General features: G+C 49.2%; 1 protein-coding gene across 1 annotated transcript; it reads right to left on the bottom strand.

Annotated features, from left to right (window-relative positions):
- Nucleotides 1-940: 940 nt before the first annotated feature.
- KCTD2 (potassium channel tetramerization domain containing 2) lies at nucleotides 941-20,376 on the bottom strand. Its single transcript, XM_015120292.3, has 6 exons — nucleotides 19,955-20,376; nucleotides 18,213-18,321; nucleotides 14,207-14,298; nucleotides 7,313-7,408; nucleotides 5,176-5,301; nucleotides 941-3,805 (listed from the first exon to the last, which is right to left on the bottom strand). The coding sequence occupies exons 1-6, from the start codon at nucleotides 20,291-20,293 to the stop codon at nucleotides 3,776-3,778; spliced, it is 792 nt and encodes a 263-aa protein (XP_014975778.1). The 5' UTR covers nucleotides 20,294-20,376; the 3' UTR covers nucleotides 941-3,775.
- Nucleotides 20,377-20,490: the final 114 nt, after the last annotated feature.

Here is a 20,490-nt window from a genome sequence, read left to right as displayed (position 1 = left end):
GGAGTAATGACTGCACCTGGCAATCCCCACATCTGTGATGCCTCAGTGTCCACTCCTGCCCTTTCTCCACTACCAGTTAACAACTGCTGTGGTCTCTCAATTGGACCCTGACGGATACACCCATATATCCCGTTCACTAAACTGTGTGAGTCCATTTTGTCTCCCTATCTTAAAGTGCTGTCCGGAAGGGACTAACACCTTCTGAGGATCCCACGCCCTGCCTGATGCTGAAGTGATTGATACTTGTTGGTTACTTGTCACCAAATGTTTCTCATTCATCCTCTTCCTTGTACCTAGTCACTCACTCTCTTCCAGAAAGACTTGTCCCTTAAAAACCATCTCATGGCCGGGGATGGTGGCTCATGCCTGTAATCCCAGCACTTTGGGAGGCCAAGACGGGAGGATCACCTGAGGTCAGGAGTTCGAGACCAGCCTGGCCAACATGGCAAAATACTGTCTCTACTAAAAATACAAAAATTAGCCAGGCATGCAGGCAGGCACCTGTAATCCCAGCTACTCAGGAGGCTGAGGGAGAATTGCTTGAACCCGGGAGGCAGAGGTTGCAGTGAGCCGAGATCACAACACTGCACTCTAGCCTGGGCGACAGAGTGAGACTCCATCTTGGGGGTAAAAAAAAATCTCACACTCCTCCCCTTGTCTCTTTCCAGCTCTCTGGTGGGCAGCCCATCTGTCCCACCTTCTGTTTCTCTGCATTCTCTGGATCTTTTCAGATTCAGTAAAATGAAACAGAGGAGGCAGAAGGTCCAATACCCACTTTGGCGGTTTCAGTAGCAGGAGAAACGGACTTGGTTAGCTGACCCGGTGAGAAAGGTAGTTAAGTCATCTCCTGAGACCCGTGAGAGAACCATCGACAGGAAGTGACAGTGGGAACCGGGAGACTACAGTAATGGAAAACACCAGAGTTCTTGAGATTCAGAAGTTTGGTTCGTATCTTTATTCACAAAAAAAAGTCACAGCATTTCAGACTATTCAAACACACAAACAGGAACAGAGGGTGCCCACCAGTGACAGCCTCGTCCCTAAGGTCTGGATCAAAGGCCACGCTGGACGGTGGGGTGTCCTCTCGGGCCTCCTCTCTCAGCATCCCGTGGCTCCCTGCCCCCGGCCTCACTGACACCCCCAAGAGCAGTTACAACTGTGCAGAAACAAAGCCACTTTAGAGGAGGCTGGGCCCTACTTCATTGCCATGGAAAAAGGCCAGATTCTGAGGAAAAGACAGAATCAGTGCTACTGTGTCATCAGCTGGGGGATGCTGGGCACTCCTGGGCCTGGCTGGCATCACCTGTGTCCCAGACCCAGGGCAGAGAAAAAGACAGGACCCTCCCCACTTGGCAGTACTGGGCAGCGGAGTGTGGGTCACTGGTCACGTGACAGCCCCAAACTGACACGCAGACCTCTCTGACGTGATCAGCCAGACACTCGGAGGGCACAAGGCTTTCAAGCAAGAACACCAGCCTGGTTCCTAAAGGGGGTGGGTGAACAACGCTCCCAGAAATCTTAGGAAACCAGAGTTCTGGAGCACTGGAACAATACAGGTGTCATCGGGTTGCAGCGAGGAGGGAAACTTGGTGAACACCAGCCCTCCGAGAGGGCGGAAATACCACTCCTGTCTATTTCTCGGAGCACGTGCCTTGGGGCTCAGGAGCAGTCTTTTCATGAGGGCAACTGTGGAATCTAAGAGGAATGAAGGAAACGGCGCCCTCAGGAGGTGCTCAACATTGGTGTCTGCCCCCCAGGCCTCCTTGCTGAACCTGGTGAGAAAGCTGGGGTTGGTCTAGGAGCCCCAGCCCACGCTGATCAGGCATGCCCCAGGAAAACAGATAGGGACAAGCGCCTCAACAAGACTGGGCACGAGGCCACAAACCAAGCTGCTTTTCCTCTGTCAGTCGGACATTACTCACTGGACCTGGCCAAGGAGCACCTCTTCCAAAGTCTTCCATCCTACCTGGCTCAGAGCAGTCCTTCCCGTGATCACTACTTTCCTTGGCTACATCTTTGTTTTTTTTTTTCTCTGAAAGATATAACTGGATGGATGCCTGTGACTGTTGAAGGGGTGGCTGTTTTTACTGAGGATGGCAGTTCATCTAACATTTTACAGCTGTAAAATGTGGCGTGTAGATGTGTAGACATTGATGCGTCAGCAGAAACCCCTGTATACCAGGTTCTATGCTATGCTACAGACACAGAGAAACAAGGAGAGTGAGGGTCCTAGGGAAAAGTTAAGCCATCTGGGCATGGTCAGGTCAGAAGCTCAAAAGACATTTGGCAGAGTCTGTAGTCATTTCCAGAAATTACTACCCAGACACACCTTGGCAAGCAGGTAAGCTGTGGAGCACAGAGAACATCACCTCGGAAGGTGCCCAGGAGCACCTGGCTCGAGGAGGCTTTCATAGGAGCAGTCCCCAGAGCCCCTTCCCCTTCTCCATGCCATCTGCCATACTACTGAAAGTTATCAGGGACGGACAGGGTCCCCTGGCTCCACCGCATTCCATGACTGCTCGGCGAGACCCACGTGCTCGGAGAGAAAGTGTGGACACAAGCTCTGTGGACGCAGTCCGAAAGAGGGTGCTGCCGCATCGGGATCCTCGCCAGCATGGCACTCCAGAAAAGAAAGTAACGGCGGGGGTGGGGGGTTGGCAGAGACACAGGCGGTCCCCAGGCTGCCTAGCACATACATACACACCACTGAGGACAGTACAGAGGGAAGCAGGTCCGCCAAGGTTAGAAACCAAGAGACACAAATATTGCACATTCAGTCAAGGCATTTCCAAGAGACGGTCACGGAAATAACTCTCTCTTTAAGACACAACAACATAACACATTTGGCAACTTTCAAAGAAACAGCCTTCCCCACTCCAAGCCATCAAAGGGTCCATAAGTGCCTTCATCTTTGGTCCAGTTGAAAAAGCCAGGGAAGGAAGACAGGCTCAACGGGGAGTAAGAAGAAGCTGCAGGCGCAGTTCCACCAGCTCCCTACAGCTCCCACTTGTCTGACTCAGTGCAGGACGCCGCCTGTCTCAAACCTCCTCTTGGAGGGAAAGCAAGCTCTCCAGAGGGTCCCGGCTGCTGGAGAAAACTTAGGCAAAGCTGCATGTGTTGGCAGCCGGGAGCCCCAAATCCAGAGCAATGATCACCAACCTCCAACCACAACAAAGGACACTCTATCCCTCCTTTCCTTGGAGGCTCTATTCATGGGAATGTGGGGTACTCTGGCAACTCCGTTTTACCTTAAACCTCAATTCCACAAACTGCAGCTAGAACCCTTTGCATGTGCTGCAGGTCTTTGAAGGTGCATAGGAGGGACGGTGTTCCGAAGCAGCTAATAACATCCAATGTGGCACACATAGGGTGAAACCATGGCACGGCACAGGAACAATCCTCTTTGCTCCAGCTTCCTTAAAGTACAGGCCATTTCCAAGGAGCTAGGCCTTCCGTCCTCATCCCCCAGATTCCCAAAAGGCTCCGACTGGGAACCCAGCCCAGTTGCTGTTGTAAAGATCTGTTCTAATACTGGCTAAGCAAATGAAAGCAGGTTTCTGAAAAGGTATATTCTGCAGCCAGAAGTCGCATCTGTCTTCAGAGTCCAATGGGTGGGGAGGGAGTTCCTTTAGTTTTGACCAGAACACTTCTTCACAGGGGGCCAGGCTCAGCTGTGCTTTGCAGTGGCTCGGTCACTGGACAGGAGCGAGGTTTCACTTCACAGAGGGGCTCTGCTGACTGCTCTCCTGAAGGTCTGGAGTTTTGGGGTCTTAGTTTACATCCGCGATCCTCTCTCCTGAAGAATCTGAAAGTCGGAGATGGGGGAGAGGCTGAGGCTGACGGAGAGAGAGAGGCGCCAGGGGATGCTTTCCACTGGACCCGATGAGTGGCATGATGGTCCTGTCATCCCAGAAAGCAAGCAGGGGTGCAGCCTCGGCCTCACCCGCAGTGCTTCTGGTGCGAAACTCTCTTGCTGGACACAGCTGGGTCTAAAGCTTATGTGCTGTTGGACCAAAGCTTTGCCAACTGAAAGGAAGTGGTTCCAGCTTACCTGGTATCCACGATTTAGAAGCTGTGTGTGTGCGCCGGGCGCGGTGGCTCACGCCTGTAATCCCAGCACTTTGGGAGGCCGAGACGGGCGGATCACGAGGTCAGGAGATCGAGACCATCCTGGCTAACACGGTGAAACCCCGTCTCTACTAAAAAATACAAAAAACTAGCCGGGCGAGGTGGCAGGCGCCTATAGTCCCAGCTACTCAGGAGGCTGAGGCAGGAGAATGGCGTGAACCCGGGAGGCGGAGCTTGCAGTGAGCTGAGATCCGGCCACTGCACTCCAGCCTGGGCGACAGAGCGAGACTCCGTCTCAAAAAAAAAAAGAAGCTGTGTGTGTGTAGGAGGTGTGAGGAGGGTGCACAGTGGAGGGAAAAGAAACAGTGTCAAACAATTTTCCAGGAACTTAAGGGAGGTAAAGTTCACGAAGGTAAGAAAACACCCTTTCTCCTGAGGCAGTGAAAAAAGAACAGTTTTTTCTTTTTTTTTTTTGAGACGGAGTCTGGCTCTGTCGCCCAGGCTGGAGTGCAGTGGCCGGATCTCGGCTCACTGCAAGCTCCGCCTCCCGGGTTCACGCCATTCTCCTGCCTCAGCCTCCCGAGTAGCTGGGACTACAGGCGCCCGCCACCTCGCCCGGCTAGTTTTTTGTATTTTTTTTTTTTAGTAGAGACGGGGTTTCACCGTGTTAGCCAAGATGGTCTCGATCTCCTGACCTCGTGATCCACCCGTCTCGGCCTCCCAAAGTGCTGGGATTACGGGCTTGAGCCACTGCGCCCGGCCAAAAGAACAGTTTTAAAGAACAAAGGCAAAACACTTTCCAAGTCTGAGTTCAGAAATCCTACCCTGTAGTAATTAGTGGCAACCAGCTTTTCTTTTTCATTGATTCAGCAGAGGATGGAGAAAGTCTACTCTTTTTAGGTTCGTATTTCCCAACTAAACAAACTGTCAGTGCTCCGTAAATCCCAACTGAAATTACAACAGTCAAAAAGAACAAAACGAGGGGAAAATGCAACGCTGGCTCTAGAAGGCCAGAGAAGAAGTGAGGAGCAAGAGTTCAGGAAAAGCCCACGGAGGGGGTGCGAACAAGCAAGCCAGAGGCAACTGCCCGGGGGAGGGGCTCCTTACCTTCGCCTTTTCGCTCGGCTCTATGACGATGCCGTTGGTAGAATTATTTAGTTCTCTGGAGACAACACAGAGGAATTCTGCCTGATCCTCATTGCCGTAGTTATAGGAAGATCCAATGCTGATGAGCTGATGAACCAAGAATACAGTGAACATAAACATGGCGACCTTAACATACGAAAGTGCTACACAATCACTCCTCCTCCAACTGAACTTTTGTTTTACTTCTCAAAGATTTATCCTTTATGAGTTCTCAAAGGTTTAACTCTTTGAGTTATCTGCGACTACCAAAGCCCCAGGGGAGAAATGGGCCTGTTCTTCATCTGGGCGTCATCGGTGAGGCCTCCCCAGGAGGGAAAGTATGAGCTCCACTGTCCCCTCACCCAAGCTCTGAAGTCCCCCCACAGTCAGTGGCAGGATTAACACGCCCACGCCCCCTCGAGCACACCCAGGGGAGACAGAACACATCTGTGAACAAAATGGACACTTGCTTCAGTCACACACAGAGCTGGCTCCTCTATCAGCAGAAGCCCTAGACAGGAGACAGGAGGCTCTGGAAAGCACCAAGTCAATCACTGATCCGCTACTGGAAGTCATATGCTGCTGGTACTTTTTATTTCCAGACATGGTCTAGCTCTGTCACCCAAGCTGGAGTGCAGTGGTGCAATCACAGCTCACTGCAGCCTCCACCTCGTGGGCTCAAGTGATCCTCCCACGTCAGTCTCCTGAGTAGCTGGGACTACAGGTGTGTTCCACCATGCCTGGCTAATTCTTTTATTTTTGATAGAGAAGGGGGGTCTCACTATGTTGCCCAGGCTGGTCTCCGAACTCCAGGACTCCAGCGATCCTCCCACCATGGCCTCCTAAAGTGCCAACATTACAGGTGTGAACCACCGTGCCCAGCATGCTGGTACTTTCAACCTTTTTGGAGTATAGAATTCAGAATTTAATTCTAAAGAGGAAATACACATGCAGGGGAGCAGCTCAGGCAGAGGGTGAGGGCATCCCAGTGAGCAGGCGAGGCCTCATGTGGGCGGCATGGCTGACTGCAGTAGGATGGGGCTGGGGGTGCCTCCGCCCGCCTGAAACTAACTTCCTTATCCAGAAGGGAGGCAATGAGAACACCTCCATCTTCCCACAGAATAGTAATAAGATGAGAAATGTAATAAGATGAGAAATGCTACAAGAAAGTATTCGTTTTAGTTTCACAAAGAATACATTTAAAAAATCCTTTGCTTAAGAGCGCATATTGGGAAAAATACTTCTGGAGTGGAGGGCATTAAACTCTTGGCAACGTTTTACAACCCATGCCCAGTAAGAACCAGGCTGACAGACACAGGCAGAGTGGATTCTGTGGTGGAAGCTAAGTGTGAGGAATAATCACCGCGGGCTCTGAAGACAGAGACAGCAGCATTAATGCAAAGTGTGAGTTTTCTTTTAGAAGGTAAGCGTCTGGTGAGACAGCTGTTGACCTCTTAAAACTCTACACATAAGTAGGCATAATCCATACAAAATCATATTTACTCTGTTCTCTCTGGCCTTCCTGTGTTTTGAAGGCAACAGACAATTTAACAAGTCTGCCATCTACTGGAGGAAAACAGTGAAGCTCCAACTGTCATAGCTTTGTTTTGATAGCTCAATCGTAAGCCCGAGGCGGAGACAAGCGGGGGAAGCGACCGCACCACACTTCCCATGGCGCCTGATCCTTCCTAGCACAGCTGTTCACCAAGTTCTTCGTAGTGGATTACAAAGACATTCAGAAGCAAAAAGTTTTGACCCGGGGAAAAGAAATGGAAGGATTGCTGTCGAATCCCAGTCTCCTTTAGGGACTCATTCTACAATCCCTGTGAGGGAACAAAAACCAAAGGCTTTGAGGCACTTCAAGCCTAAACCGCTCACTGGCTCCCCTGAAAAGTCTGGGCGTGAAGCTAAGACATGATGCTCCTCTGTTCCCCCAACTCCTCATGTACCACTAGGGCAGCAGTGCCTACCAAATGGCTCTTTGCCCATGTTTTGGAATAGGATCCCACCTGGCCCTACCCATCTCCCATGGTTATTAATTGGCCATCTACAGTGATTGTTTGAAGAGCTGCAGACCCCTTGAACGGGGCCTGGGATTGCTGCTCTGTAAGAGATGTACCTGTTCGAATTTCCAGCCGTCAGACATCGTGGACACCATCTGTGTGAGCTCTTCTTCCTGACACTGCAGGACTCTGTACACGTGCTTCACGGGGCCCTGCAATGACCAGGCGCAGACTGAGAACAGCACCAAGGACACCACAGTTTGCAGCTGCCCCAAGGAGGCTCTTCAAATGAATAAACACTGAAAAGGAGTTTGCTTGGAAATCTTTTCTTGGCAGCCACCCACTATCTCCTTTTACAAATAGTACTGTGGCGTTTTTTTTCCCTTCTCTTTAAAAAATGTTTTTCTTTTTAAAAGGCCACAAGCCAGCATACTGTGGCTTTTCAATAAAAACATATCCAAGGAATGAAATAAAAAAAGGTAAAATAATTCTGAACTTCAGAGGTATGAATGATTGAGCAACTATGCCGACAAATTTAGATTTAATCCATTTCCCCAAGTCAAAAACAAGGTAAAATTATTTATTATAATTATTTTTTAAAACACAGTCCCACTCTGTCACCCAGGCTGGAGTGCAGTGGCATGATCTCGGCTCACTCCAACTCCGCCTCCCGGGTTCAAGCGATTCTCCTGCCTCAGTCTCCTGAATAGCTGGGATTACAGGTGCCCACCACCACGCCTGGCTAATTTTTGTATTTTTAGTAGAGACAGGGATTCACCATGTTGGCCAGGCTGGTCTTGAACTCCTGGCCTCATGATCCACCTGCCTCAGCCTCCCAAAGTGCTGAGATTACAGGCATGAGCCACCGCACCCAGCCTTATTATTATTTTTGAGACGGAGTCTCACTCTTGCCCAGCCTGCAGTGCAATGCCACCATCTCGGCTTACTGCAGCCTCCACCTCCTGGGTTCAAGCAATTCTCCTGCCTCAGACTCCCGAGTAGCTGGGATTACAGGCATGTGCCACTACGCCCAGCTAATTATTGTATTTCTTTTTTCCTTTTTTTTGAGACAGAGTCTTTCTCTGTTGCCCAGGTTGGAGTGCAGTGGTGCCATCTCAGCTCACTGCAATCTCCGCCTCCTGGGTTCAAGCAATTCTCTTGCTTCAGCCTCCCAAGTAGTTGGGATTACAGGTGCCCACCACCACACTTGGCTAATTTTTGTATTTTTAGTACAGACGGAGTTTCACCATGTTGGCCAGGCTGGTCTCGAACTCCTGACCTCAGGTGATCCGGCCTTGGGCTCCCAAAGCACTGGAATTACAGGCATGAGCCACCGAGCCCAGCCAATTTTTTGTATTTTTAGTGGAGATGGGGTTTTGCCATGTTGACCAGGCTGGTCGTGAACTTCCAACCTGAGGCGATCCACCCATGTTGGCCTCCCAAAGTGCTGGGATTATAGGTGTGAGCCACCGTGCCCAGCTGACAATGCTGTATTTTTTCTAAAAGAGGTATAATTATCGCCGGGCACAGTGGCTCACCCCTGTAATCCCAGCACTTTGGGAGACAGAGGTGGGCGGATCACTTGAGGTTGGGAGTTCGAGACCAGCCTGGCCAACATGGTGAAACCCCATCTCTACTAAAAACACAAAAAATTAGCCAGGTGAGGTGGCGCACACCTGTAATCCCAGCTACTCAAGAGGCCGATGCAGGAGAATTGCTTGAACCTGGAGGCAGAGGTTGTGGTGAGCTGAGACCGGCCATTGCACTCCAGCCTAAGCGACAGAGCAAGAAAAAAAAAAAAAAGAGGTATAATTATCATTAACCAAAGTACTAAGGATTTTAAAGATTTCCTTCCATATTACATACAGGACATATCCTCTGAAGATTTTAATTGGTTCTAACCACATATTTTAGAAACCAATTGTGTAAGTAAAAAATTTATATTATCACAAAAGATCTGTGATGTTGGCCACATCTGTCCAAGTCCCAGGTATTTAAGATGCCATTATATTGCCTCTTTTTCCTCTCTTCCAAAGTAAACCACTTGTGCTCTCAAATGCACCAAGATCAATCACCTACAAAAAATACTATTATAAGAAATAGGAGGCTGGGCGCGGTGGCTCACACCTGTAACCCCAGCACTTTGGGAGGCCGAGACAGGCGGATCAGTAGGTTAGGAGATCGAGACCATCCTGGCTAACACAGTGAAACCCCATCTGTACTAAAAGTACAAAAACTTAGCCGGGTGTGGTGGCGGGCGCTTATAGTCCCAGCTACTCAGGAGGCTGAGGCAGGAGAATGGCATGAACCCAGGAGACAGAGCTTGCAGTGAGCTGAGATTGTGCCACTGCACTCCAGCCTGGGTGACAGCGAGACTTTGTCTCAAAAAAAAAAAAAAAAAAAAAAAAAAAAAAGAAATAGGAGTCTGGGTATGGTGGCTCACGCCTGTCATCCCAGCATTTTAGGAGGCTGAGGTAGGTGGATCACCTGAGGGCACGAGTTTGAGGCCAGCGTGGCCAACATGGGGAAACCCTATCTCTACTAAAAATACAAAAATTAGCTGGGCATGGTGGTGCATGCCTGTAATCTAGCTACTCGGGAGGCTGAGGCAGGAGAATCACTGGAACCTGGGAGGCAGAGGTTGCAGTGAGCCGAGATCGCGCCACTGCACTCCAGCCTTGTCAACACAGCGAGACTCTAAGGAAAGTAGTTAGGCAGCAGCCATTAAGAGCTAAAAGGTCATGAAACTGAAGGTCGGGCTGAGGCCTGCATCTTGGGCTCGGCTTGAACGCTGCCTGTGTGAGGGCTATGGGTAAGCTCAAGGAGGTAACAGGTTTGAAAATCCACACACAAAAAAATAAAGAAAAATACAAAATGAAACAAAATGAAAATCCACACATGGCCAACTTCATCTTAGAGTCACGTACAACAAGTACAAAAGAAGGTGTCTCTGAATAACACCAAATCCATTTTTCAGTTTCACGACATAACAAGGACAGATGGAAAGATGGAAAGACAGTTAACATCAAAAAGGTCTTGACATTCCTAGAACAAAAAAGTTTCCAAAGGGGTATAAATCCACAAGCCTTCAGAATCTAGAAGACTAATTTAATTGTGGTCATCAAACAGAAATCTTATAACGCTCTCTAGGAATTAGCTAATGACGAAGAAGGGAGAATGCTCAGGTACCATGACTTGAATCATTTCAAATTACATAATTCATGGTACCATCAAAATCTATAGTAAGCAATCACTTTTTTTAGAATGTGGGAAATTGAGGATAAGGCTAGATTACCAAAATGTCTAAACTATTAAATATCTACAATAGTGAAAGACACCACGTCAACCTAAGATAGCACAGAGATTGGTGACACTGGATCACATTTCAAGTGGTAATCTGCAAACCAACTACAAAGCTACCTTTGAACATCAAAAAGGAGCCTTTCATCTGTTGGCTAGATGGAAGAAAACTAAATGAATAAGCCCTTCTTTTCACCTTTGCAAACTGCTGGAGATAAAGTGGATAAAAGAGTTAATTTTTCGGCCGGGCGCGGTGGCTCACGCCTGTAATCCCAGCACTTTGGGAGGCCGAGGCGGGCGGATCACAAGGTCAGGAGATCGAGACCACGGTGAAACCCCGTCTCTACTAAAAATACAAAAAATGAGCTGGGCGCAGTGGCGGGCGCCTGTAGTCCCAGCTACTCAGGAGGCTGAGGCAGGAGAATGGCGTGAACCCAGGAGGCGGAGCTTTCAGTGAGCCAGGATCGCGCCACTGCACTCCAGCTCGGGTGACAGAGCAAGACTCTGTCTCAAAAAAAAAAAAAAAAAGAGTTAATTTTTCATCATTAGTGTCAGTTATTCATCCAAATATTCCATTTAGACCCAGAAAACTTTTTTTTTTTTTGAGATGGAGTCTCCCTCTGTTGCCGAGGCTGGGGTGCAGTGATGCCATCTCAGCTCACTGCAACCTCTGCTATCTCAGTTCAAGTGATTCTCCTGCCTCAGCCGCCCGAGTAGCTGGGATTACAGACACCCGCTACCGCACCCGGCCAACTTTCGTGTTTTTAGTAGACAGGGTTTCTTTTTTTTTTTTTTAAGACAGAGTTTCGTTCTTGTTGCCCAGGCTGGAGTGCAATGGCGTGATCTCAACTCACCGCAACCGCCACCTCCCAGGTTCAAGTGATTCTCCTGTCTCAGCCTCTTGAGCAGCTGGGATTACAGGCATATGCCACCACCCCGGCTAATTTTGTATTTTTAGTAGAGACGACATTTCTCCATGTTTGTCAGGCTGGTCTTGAACTCCCGACCTCAGGTGATCCACCGGCCTCAGCCTCCCAAAGTGCTGGGATTACAGGTGTGAGCCACCGTGCGTGGCCAGTAGACAGGGTTTCACCATGTTGTCAGGCTGGTCTTGAACTCCTGACCTCAAGTGATCTGCCCTCCTCAGCCTCCCCAGAGTGCTGGGATTATAGGCATGAGCCACCATGCCTGGCCTAGAGCCAGAAAACTTTGATATATGAAGTCTAACAGAGAAAGAGCAAGGCATTATTTTTTACTTTTAAAAGTAAACTTATGCCAGGCATGGTGGCTCATGCCTGTAATCCCAGCACTTTGGGAGGCAGAGGCAAGTGGATCACTTGAGGCCAGAAGTTCAAGACCAGCCTGGCCAATATGGAGAAACCCATCTCTACTAAAAATACAAAAATTAGCCAGGCGTTGTGGCACACACCTATAATCCGAGCTACTCAGGTGGCTGAGGTATGAGAATCGCTTGAACCTGGGAGGCACAGTTTGCAGTGAGCCGAGATCATGCCACTGCACTCCAGCCTGGGTGACAGAGCGAGACTATCTCAAAAAAAAAAAAAAGAAAAAAAGAAAAAAGAAAAAAGAGTAATTTTCCTGCCTTCTTAATGGCAGGAAAATTCTGTGCTGCAATAGATTATATCTAAAGCATCTACCACCAGTATCTGATGGGAAAAGAGGCAATTATGCTACAAGACAGGTAGTCACGGTGGAGCACGACTCTGCCCTCTTACTGTTAACTCTGTAGTCGCAGTTTCTTAAAACAGTTTAATCACATGAAAGAGAGGATCTATTTTCCTGCTAGACTTTAAGCTGCTGCTTCTGTTTTTTTTGAGACGGAGTCTCTCTCGTCGAACAGGCTGGAGAGCAGTGGCGCAATCTCGGCTCACTGGAAGCTCCGCCTCCCGGGTTCAAGCGATTCTCATGCCTCAGCCTCCCAAGTAGCTGGGACTACAGGCGCCCGCCACCCACGCCCAGCTAATTTTTTTGTATTTTTAGTAGAGACAGGGTTTCACCGTGTTAGCCAGGATGGTCTTGATCTTCTGACTTCGTGATCTGCCCATCTCGGCCTCCCAAAGTGTTGGGATTACAGGCGTGAGCCACCACGCCCGGCCAACTTCAAGCTTCTTGAAGGCAAGGACTTTCAATTACTTACAGGATCCCAAGGGTCAAATAGAAGCTATTATGGCCATTCAAACACATGAAAAACATATGATGAATGGCAGGATATGAAATAGATGTGCCCTAACATCTTTCTTTCCTCTAACTAGGTGGGCAAATTCCCTTTCACTCTTGTTACTATATCTGAGTTAATATGAGAATCAAGGCGAGGTGCAGTAGCTCACACCTGTAATTCCAGAACTTTGGGAGGATGAGGTGGGCGGATTGCTTGAGTTCAGGAGTTTGAGACCAGCCTGGCCAACAAGGCTTGTTTCTACCCAAAACGTAAAAAAATAGCCAGGTGTGGTGGCTTGCACCTATAGTCCCAACTACTTGGGAGGCTGAGGTAGGAAAATCACCTGAGCCTGGGAAGCCAAGGCTGTAGTGAGCTTTGATCATTCCACTGTACTCCAACCTGGGCAATGGGAGTGAGACCTTGTCCCCCCTCTACCCGCCATCATAAGGAGCAGCTTGATATCATGTTCTTAGAAGCATGGTTCAGGCTGGGCGCAGTGGCTCGCTCCTGTAATCCCAGCACTTCGGGAGGCCGAGGTGGGTGGATCATGAGGTCAGGAGATCAACACCATCCTGACACGGTGAAACCCCATCTCTACTAAAAACACAAAAAAATTAGCCGGGCATGGTGGCAGGAGCCTGTAGTCCTAGCTACTCAGGAGGCTGAAGCAGGAGATGGCATGAACCCAGGAGGCGAGCTTGCAGTGAGCCAAGATTGCCCCCCGGTGGACAGAGTGAGACTCTGTCTCAAAAAACACAAAACAAAACAAAACAAAAAACCATGGGTCACAAGCAGCTGCTAAAGCCTACCCTATGAGACTAGTTTCAAGTGGCTCACAGGAGCCGCATGTGACTCAATCACATGCTAAAGGCTCATATCCATAAAGAGCGGCCAAGCCGGGCACGGTGGCTCAAACCTGTAATCCCAGGTGGATCACCTGAGGTCAGGAGTTCCAGACTAGCCCAACCAACATGGTGAAATCCCATCTCTACTACAAAAAAAAAAAAAATACAAAAATTAGCCGCGTGTGGTGGCCAGCGCCTGTAATCCCAGCTACATGGAAGGCTGAGGCAGGAGAATTGCTTGAACCTGGGTGGTGGAAGTTGCAGTGAGCCAAGATCGCACCACTACACTCCAGCCTGGGAGACAGCGAGACTCTGTCTCAAAAAAAAAAAAAAAAAAAAAAGAGCAGCTAACAAGTGGAACCAAGACCTCTATGGTCTTTAAAAGGGAGACATACTCGGGCAGAGAGAACAGGTTTTGGACCTGAAGTGCCCTGGGCGCCTCCTCCTGCCATCTGGTAAGCAGCAACAATCTTCTCATTCTATTGGGACATATGCCTATTGTGTTTTCTTTGTGGTTTCCTCTTGTTTTCTCCTGTGCAGTATTGCTGAGTGTGCATTCCCTGTGCTGCAAACGGTGTTCCACACAGACCTCCAGCTCTAAGGGGAAAGGCATCCTTTTCAAATCACAGACCGACTGACAGAAGCCCACTTGAGACATCCCTCCTTAACAGTTCCAAACACATTACTTGTGAAGTTCTGTTCTCATTGTCCCGTATCCTTTCCTTAACCAGCCGCACAAGGGACGCGATGTTGTAAAACTCCGCTTCCTCCAGCACACCTGGAACAAGGACCAAACTGCAGTCAGATAGGTGCGAGAGTTTGCCAGAAAAACACCAAGGCGAGGGTGAAGGTTACATGCTTGCTAAATACTGCTTATTTATCTATTTACTTATTTTTTCAGATGGAGTCTCACTCTGTCACCCAGGCTGGAGTTCAGTGGTGCGTCTTGGCTCACAGCAACCTCTGTCTCCTGGGTTCAAATGGTTCTCTTGCCTCAGTCTCCCGAGTAGCTGGGACTACAGGCATGCACCACTACGCCCAGCTAATGTTTGTATTTTTTTCCCCCCGCGGGAGACAGAGTTTCACTCTTGTTGCCCAGGTTGGAGTGCAATGGCATGATCTTGGCTCACTGCAACCTCCATCTGCTGGGTTCAAGCGATTCTCCTGCCTCAGCCTCCCGAGTAGCTGGGATTACAGGGGCCTGCCACCACGTCAGGCTAATTTTTTGTATTTTTAGTAGAGACAGGATTTCATCATGTTGGCCGGGCTGGTCTTGAACTCCTGACCTCAGGTGATCCATCTGCCTCGGCCTCCCAAAGTGCTGGGATTACAGGCGTGAACCACCGCGCCTGGCCAATTTTTTTATTTTTAGGAGAGACGAGGTTTTGCCATGTTGGCCAGGCTGGTCTCGAACTCCTGACCTCAAGTGACCTGCCCACCTTAGCCTTCTAAGTGTTGAGATTACAGGCATGAGCCACAGATCCCGGCCTAAAAACTGCATTATTTAAATGCAAATCTAATCTCTCTCCTTCTGCTAGGAAATATCTCTTTGCTATTTTCGGTAAACTCATGACCTTTTCTCCAAAACAAATTAGTCAAACACTAGGGTATGTTCTGCTCACTCCATTTCAACCCTCCTTTCCCTACCTGGCACCTGCCCATTAGCTGTAGGACACTTTTCCCATATGTCACCTAGTTCCTGGAACTAGTCACATTGACAACTCCTGAAGTTGGTATTTTTGTCCAATTTGCCCTCAAAAGGACTGGGGGTGGAGGTGGAAGTCATGTACAAATTTATGTGGGCCGAAATTAATAGGATGCTAATCATTTGAACGATGTAAGAGGCAACAACTGAAAGACTTGCATGCTAAATGAACTCAAAGACCTTAGGACAACTATGAGATGTGTGATCCTATAGGAACAAATTTGCTATAAAGGCCATTATTAGGACAATTGACAAAACTGCAATATAAGCTGTAGGTAAAAGCATCAATATTAAAATTCCTGAGTTTGATAACTGTACTGTCTGTGGTTACATAAGAGAATATCCTTGCTCTTGGGAAATATATACAAATATTAAGGGGTGAAATCTGCAATCTATTCTCAAATAGTTCAGAAATAAGAACTGTGGTGGGAGAGGCAAGAGGATGGGGCTAGGGAGGGGGGAAGAATGAAGGACAATGGAAATATGATTTAAAAAAAAAAAAAAGGGGGCCGGGCATGGTGGCTCACACCTGTAATCCCAGCACTTTGGGAGGCCGAGGTGGGTGAATCACGAGGTCAGAAGATCGAGGCCATCCTGACTAACATGGTGAAACCCCGTCTCTACTAAAAATATAAAAAAAATAGCTGGGCGCGGTGGTGGGCGCCTCTAGTCCCAGTTACTCGGGAGGCTGAGGCAGGAGAATGGCGTGAACCCGGGAGGCGGAGCTTGCAATGAGCCGAGATGGTGCCACTGCACTACTTACGGCCTAGGTGACAGAGCAAGACTCTGTCTCAAAAAAAAAAAAAAAAAAAAAGGTTGAGTGTGGTGGCTCACATCTGTAATCCCAGCACTTTGGGAGGCCAAGGTGGGTGGATCACGAGGTCAGGAGTTTGAGACCAGCCTGACCAACATGGTGAAACTCCGTCTCTATTAAAATAAAAAAATTAGCCAGGCGTGGTGGCATGCACCTGTAATCCCAACTACTCGGGAGGCTGAGGCAGGAAAATTGCTTGAATCCAGGAGGTAGAGGTTGCAGTTAGCTGAGATTGTGCCATTGCACTCCAGCCTAGGCGACAGAGAGAGACTCCGTCTCAAAAAAAAAAAAAAAGGCCAGGCACAGTGACTCACACCTGTAATCCTAGCACTTTGGGAGGCCGAGGCGGGCGGATCACGAGGTCAGGAGTTTGAGACCATCCTGGCTAACACGGTGAAACCCCGTCTCCACTAAAAAATACAAAAAATTAGCTGGGTGTTGTGGCGCACGCCTGTAATCCCAGCTACTTGGGAGGCTGAGGCAGGAGAATCTCTTGAACCGGGGAGGCAGAGGTTGCAGTGAGCTGAGATTGTGCCAGTACACTCCAGCCTGAGAGACAGAGCGAGACTCTGTCTCAAAAAAAAAAAAAGAAAAAAAGAAAAGAAAAATCTCATGTACCCCATACCCCATAAATATATACACCTACTATGCACCCACAAAAATTAGAAAAAGAGGCCGGGCGCAGTGGCTCAAGCCTGTAATCCCAGCACTTTGGGAGGCCGAGACGGGCGGATCACGAGGTCAGGAGATCGAGACCATCCTGGCTAACATGGTGAAACCCCGTCTCTACTAAAAATACAAAAAAACTAGCCGGGCGAGGTGGCGGGCGCCTGTAGTCCCAGCTACTCGGGAGGCTGAGGCAGGAGAATGGCGGGAACCCGGGAGGCGGAGCTTGCAGTGAGCTGAGATCCGGCCACTGCACTCCAGCCTGGGCGGCAGAGCGAGACTCCGTCTCAAAAAAAAAAAAAAAATAAAAAAATAAAAATTAGAAAAAGAAATGATTACCCGCGAGTTGATAATTGTTGAAGCTGGATAGTGGATGCATGGAATTCACTGTACTATTCCCACTAGTTTTGTATGTATTTCAAATATTATTTACAAAGGGACATTTAAAAAAAGAGAGAGCAATTCCTCTTTCTACTGGCTGAAACAGAGTTGTTTTGTAGTCACTTCACTAACTAGTACAACCATTACAAGCTTTCTTACTCAGAGCCAAAGCTCCCAGATCAGGATGCCCTGGATTTAGGGACAATCCCCTTTACAACCGAATGCCTTTAGTAGGACCACGCCAAGCCTTGTAGAAAGTGGACTAGACCCACTTACAGTCCCAATGCCCTACAAACCAAAAAGATGAGGCAAGTGATGATACACCTGACAATGAACTAGAGAATGAATTAGGTCAGTTGCAAACATTTACAAGGAAGCATGAGGCCAGAGTGTTAAAATAAATGAGGCCAAGCCTTTATTATTTTTGTACTACTGCGAGTTCAAACCAAAATTAAAACTATAAATAACTGAATGTCAGAGATGTCTTGCTTCTTCAGACTACAGACACTCACTGCACACAAATAAATGTAAAAAAAGGATCGTGATGGCCGGGTGCGGTGGCTCACGCCTGTAATCCCAGCACTTTGGGAGGCCGAGGCGGGTGGATCACAAGGTCAGGAGATCAACACCATCCTGGCTAACACGGTGAAACCCCGCCTCTACTAAAAATACAAAAACTAGCTGGGCGTGGTGGCGGGCACCTGTAGTCCCAGCTACTGGGGAGGCTGAGGCGGGAGAATGGCATGAGCCGGAAGGCGGAGGTTGCAGTGAGCCAAGATCGCATCACTGCACTCCAGCCTCGACAGAGCGAGACTCCATCTCAAAAAAAAAGAAAGAAAAAAAAAGGATCATGACAATTCTGGAGATTCGGAAAAAACTCCTGAAGTTATCTGCAAAGCTGAGCTACCTATCTTCCTTCTCACCCAGAAGCTGAACAAAGCCTAAGGAGGCTTCCTTAATCATGACTCCCTCAGACAAGACTGGTAGTTTCTGCTCAGTTTCATAAACTTGAAACTATACCTACACATGAGCTTGATGAAAATCTCAAACAAAATTTAAATCTGGAAAACAATTTTAAAGATTCTACTTGCATTTTGAAAATCGCCAATGAAAACAGTGCTCTTACCTTCTTCTGCCAACTCCTTAGTAATGATGAGTTTCCCATGGCGGAGGTAGTTTAGGATAGGACCAAAGTAGGTGGGGTCCCTGTCAATCAGATATGCCCCTGTCTCATCCTGCCAACCAAACACAAGGGTATCATTGTGGAGCTTTGAGGAGTATTTTAAACAAAGGCAGGGCAGGGTTTCACCATCTTTGTCAGTGCCCCAAGACAAGAATCCATTCCATCAGCTAAAAAAGACTTTAGTGATGGCAAGTTTTGCTACACATTTGCTTATCACAAACTACTGGTAAGAAAGCTAGCTTTATGTGTCTTGTACATTAAGATCATCTTAGGTACGGTGTTACAGACCAACAGTCATACTCATTTAAGTGTTTACTTACTGGCTGGGATTCGAAATCTTTGGCTGGACAATAATTACAGTGACACACATTCTTCAGTAGGGTGTTTGTTATTAAGAAATGGAGAAAATGCCATAGCTGAGTAACTGAAATATTTGCTTGAGATGGACATTCTGACTTTTCCACTGCCTCCGAACTGCATTCCAAATTCCAAGAAAACCTCTGTGTAGTTGGCAATGCTGCTGAGCTCAAGGCCAACATCAGTGGGAGTTTCCACTGCCAGCTGTAATCTCACACACCCCAGCTCTGTGCCCAGAGGAAGCTTGGTACTGCCAGGACTTGGCTCTGAGCAGCTTTAATCCTACTCATCTTTACAGTAAAAGGAACAAGAAGAAACTGGCTTCTGTTACCACAAGGAGGATATAGGGTAGATAAAAATAATTCCTTTATAAGCAAAGGTTTTGAAATCTCTTTAAAGTTAGGGCAGGATAGGTTTCCATCAATCTGAGATTTCTTAGAGGAGAGGAATAAACGAAAACAAATGTTTACGCAACTCCAGCTGTGTTTTGAGGTGACCAGCTGAATGCTATACGGGATATAAGATGGTATGAGTTATGGTCAGTGCCTTTAAGTAGCGAACTTAAAGGTGAATACGTGAAGTTAAAAAGAAATTGACACAGTTCAAACTAGAAATGGTTTAAGTGTCTTGTCACCTCTCAACCCTCTGGTTAGCAGCCATGCATCCTGCCCAAAATTTTCCCGGGAAAATTTTCATTTTCCTTCTGTCTGAGCCTAGATTTGCAGCGGTAAACGGTAACGTCTTTCCAAAAAACGCATTTGATCTATATATGGACCTAAACCAGTGACTGTTACTAGATAAAAGTTCTGCGACCAGGACTATAGGAAAGCAGTGCGATATCACAAGAAGCGCTTCCTGCAGCTGTCGAAGCCCAACTTGGCAGAGGGGTCCGAGAGGGAGTCTGAGAAAGCTACAAGGATGCCTGAGCTCACCCTGACCCAGTTCTGGATGCATCTGGCACTGGCAGTGGGGGGCTGAAGAGGAGCCAGGGAAAACTCATGCATATCTCAGTGGGATGTCAGGGGTAGAGAATATGGAGAAGGGGTGTGGAGTGCGTTCTCGTGGGTGCGGGTGGGCGCAGTGTGGGAAGGAGTCTCGAAGAACGAAGGGCGGGGTCGGGGAGAAAGTCAGAGTATGCCTCAGCATGGGAGAAGGGGAGAGGGAGGTCCCTCTGAGGCCCCTGCGGGTAGTGTGGGAAGCAGGGGGAGGATGGGGGCCCAGCCTGAGGGGGGCTGCCTGTGAAGAGCGTTTCTCAGGACTCCGGGGACTGATCTAGGAGAAACCAGGGGGTCCGAAGGCCCGGGGGCGCGCCCGAGGGCGGGGCACACCTTGTCTGAGTCCAGCTCCGGGTCCTCCTGGCAGCAGAGGCGGCAGAGGAATGACTTGGGCTCGCGGCCTAAGGTCTGTCTGGTGGTCACGAAGTAGGTGCCTCCCACGTTCAGCCTGACCCAGCGGGCCGCGCCGCCGCCCCCTGCCCGCTCGGGTGGTCCGGGACCCGGCTCCAGCGGCTGTGCGACGGCGGCAGCCGGGCGGCCGTGCCCGCGGGGCGTGGGGCCAGCCGGGCGTGGGCTGGGGGGCCCGCGGACTGGGCCACCCCCGTCGCCCACCCCGCTCCCGCCGCCCCCTCCTAGCCCCGCCATCGCCGGGTCCAGCTGTAGTTCCGCCATCTTGGGCCGCCGCCGCCGCCGCCGCTGCCCGTGCGCAGCCGGGCCGGCCCATTTCTCGGCAGGGAGAGCCGGGCCGGCCCATCGGCGGGGGTGGGGCAGAGGGGAGAGGGACGGGAGCGCCCCCAACCAGCGCCCGGGGACCCGCGCGGCGGAGGCGCTGTGCCCGCCCCCGGGGAGAGACTTCCGGAACCAGCCCT

This window comes from Macaca mulatta, chromosome 16 (assembly GCF_049350105.2).
Source record: "Macaca mulatta isolate MMU2019108-1 chromosome 16, T2T-MMU8v2.0, whole genome shotgun sequence".
NCBI lineage: Eukaryota > Metazoa > Chordata > Mammalia > Primates > Cercopithecidae > Macaca > Macaca mulatta.
This window is presented reverse-complemented; position numbering and strand designations above follow the sequence as displayed.

Coding starts and splice junctions, on each gene's coding strand:
- KCTD2 (XM_015120292.3), bottom strand. CDS start 20,293: ATGGCGGAACTACAGCTGGACCCGGCGATGGCGGGGCTAGGAGGGGGC. Junction 7,409..14,206: donor ATGAGAACAGAACTTCACAA/GTAATGTGTTTG, acceptor TGGTCATTGCAG/GGCCCCGTGAAGCACGTGTA. Junction 3,806..5,175: donor AGCCGAGCGAAAAGGCGAAG/GTAAGGAGCCCC, acceptor TCCGACTTTCAG/ATTCTTCAGGAGAGAGGATC.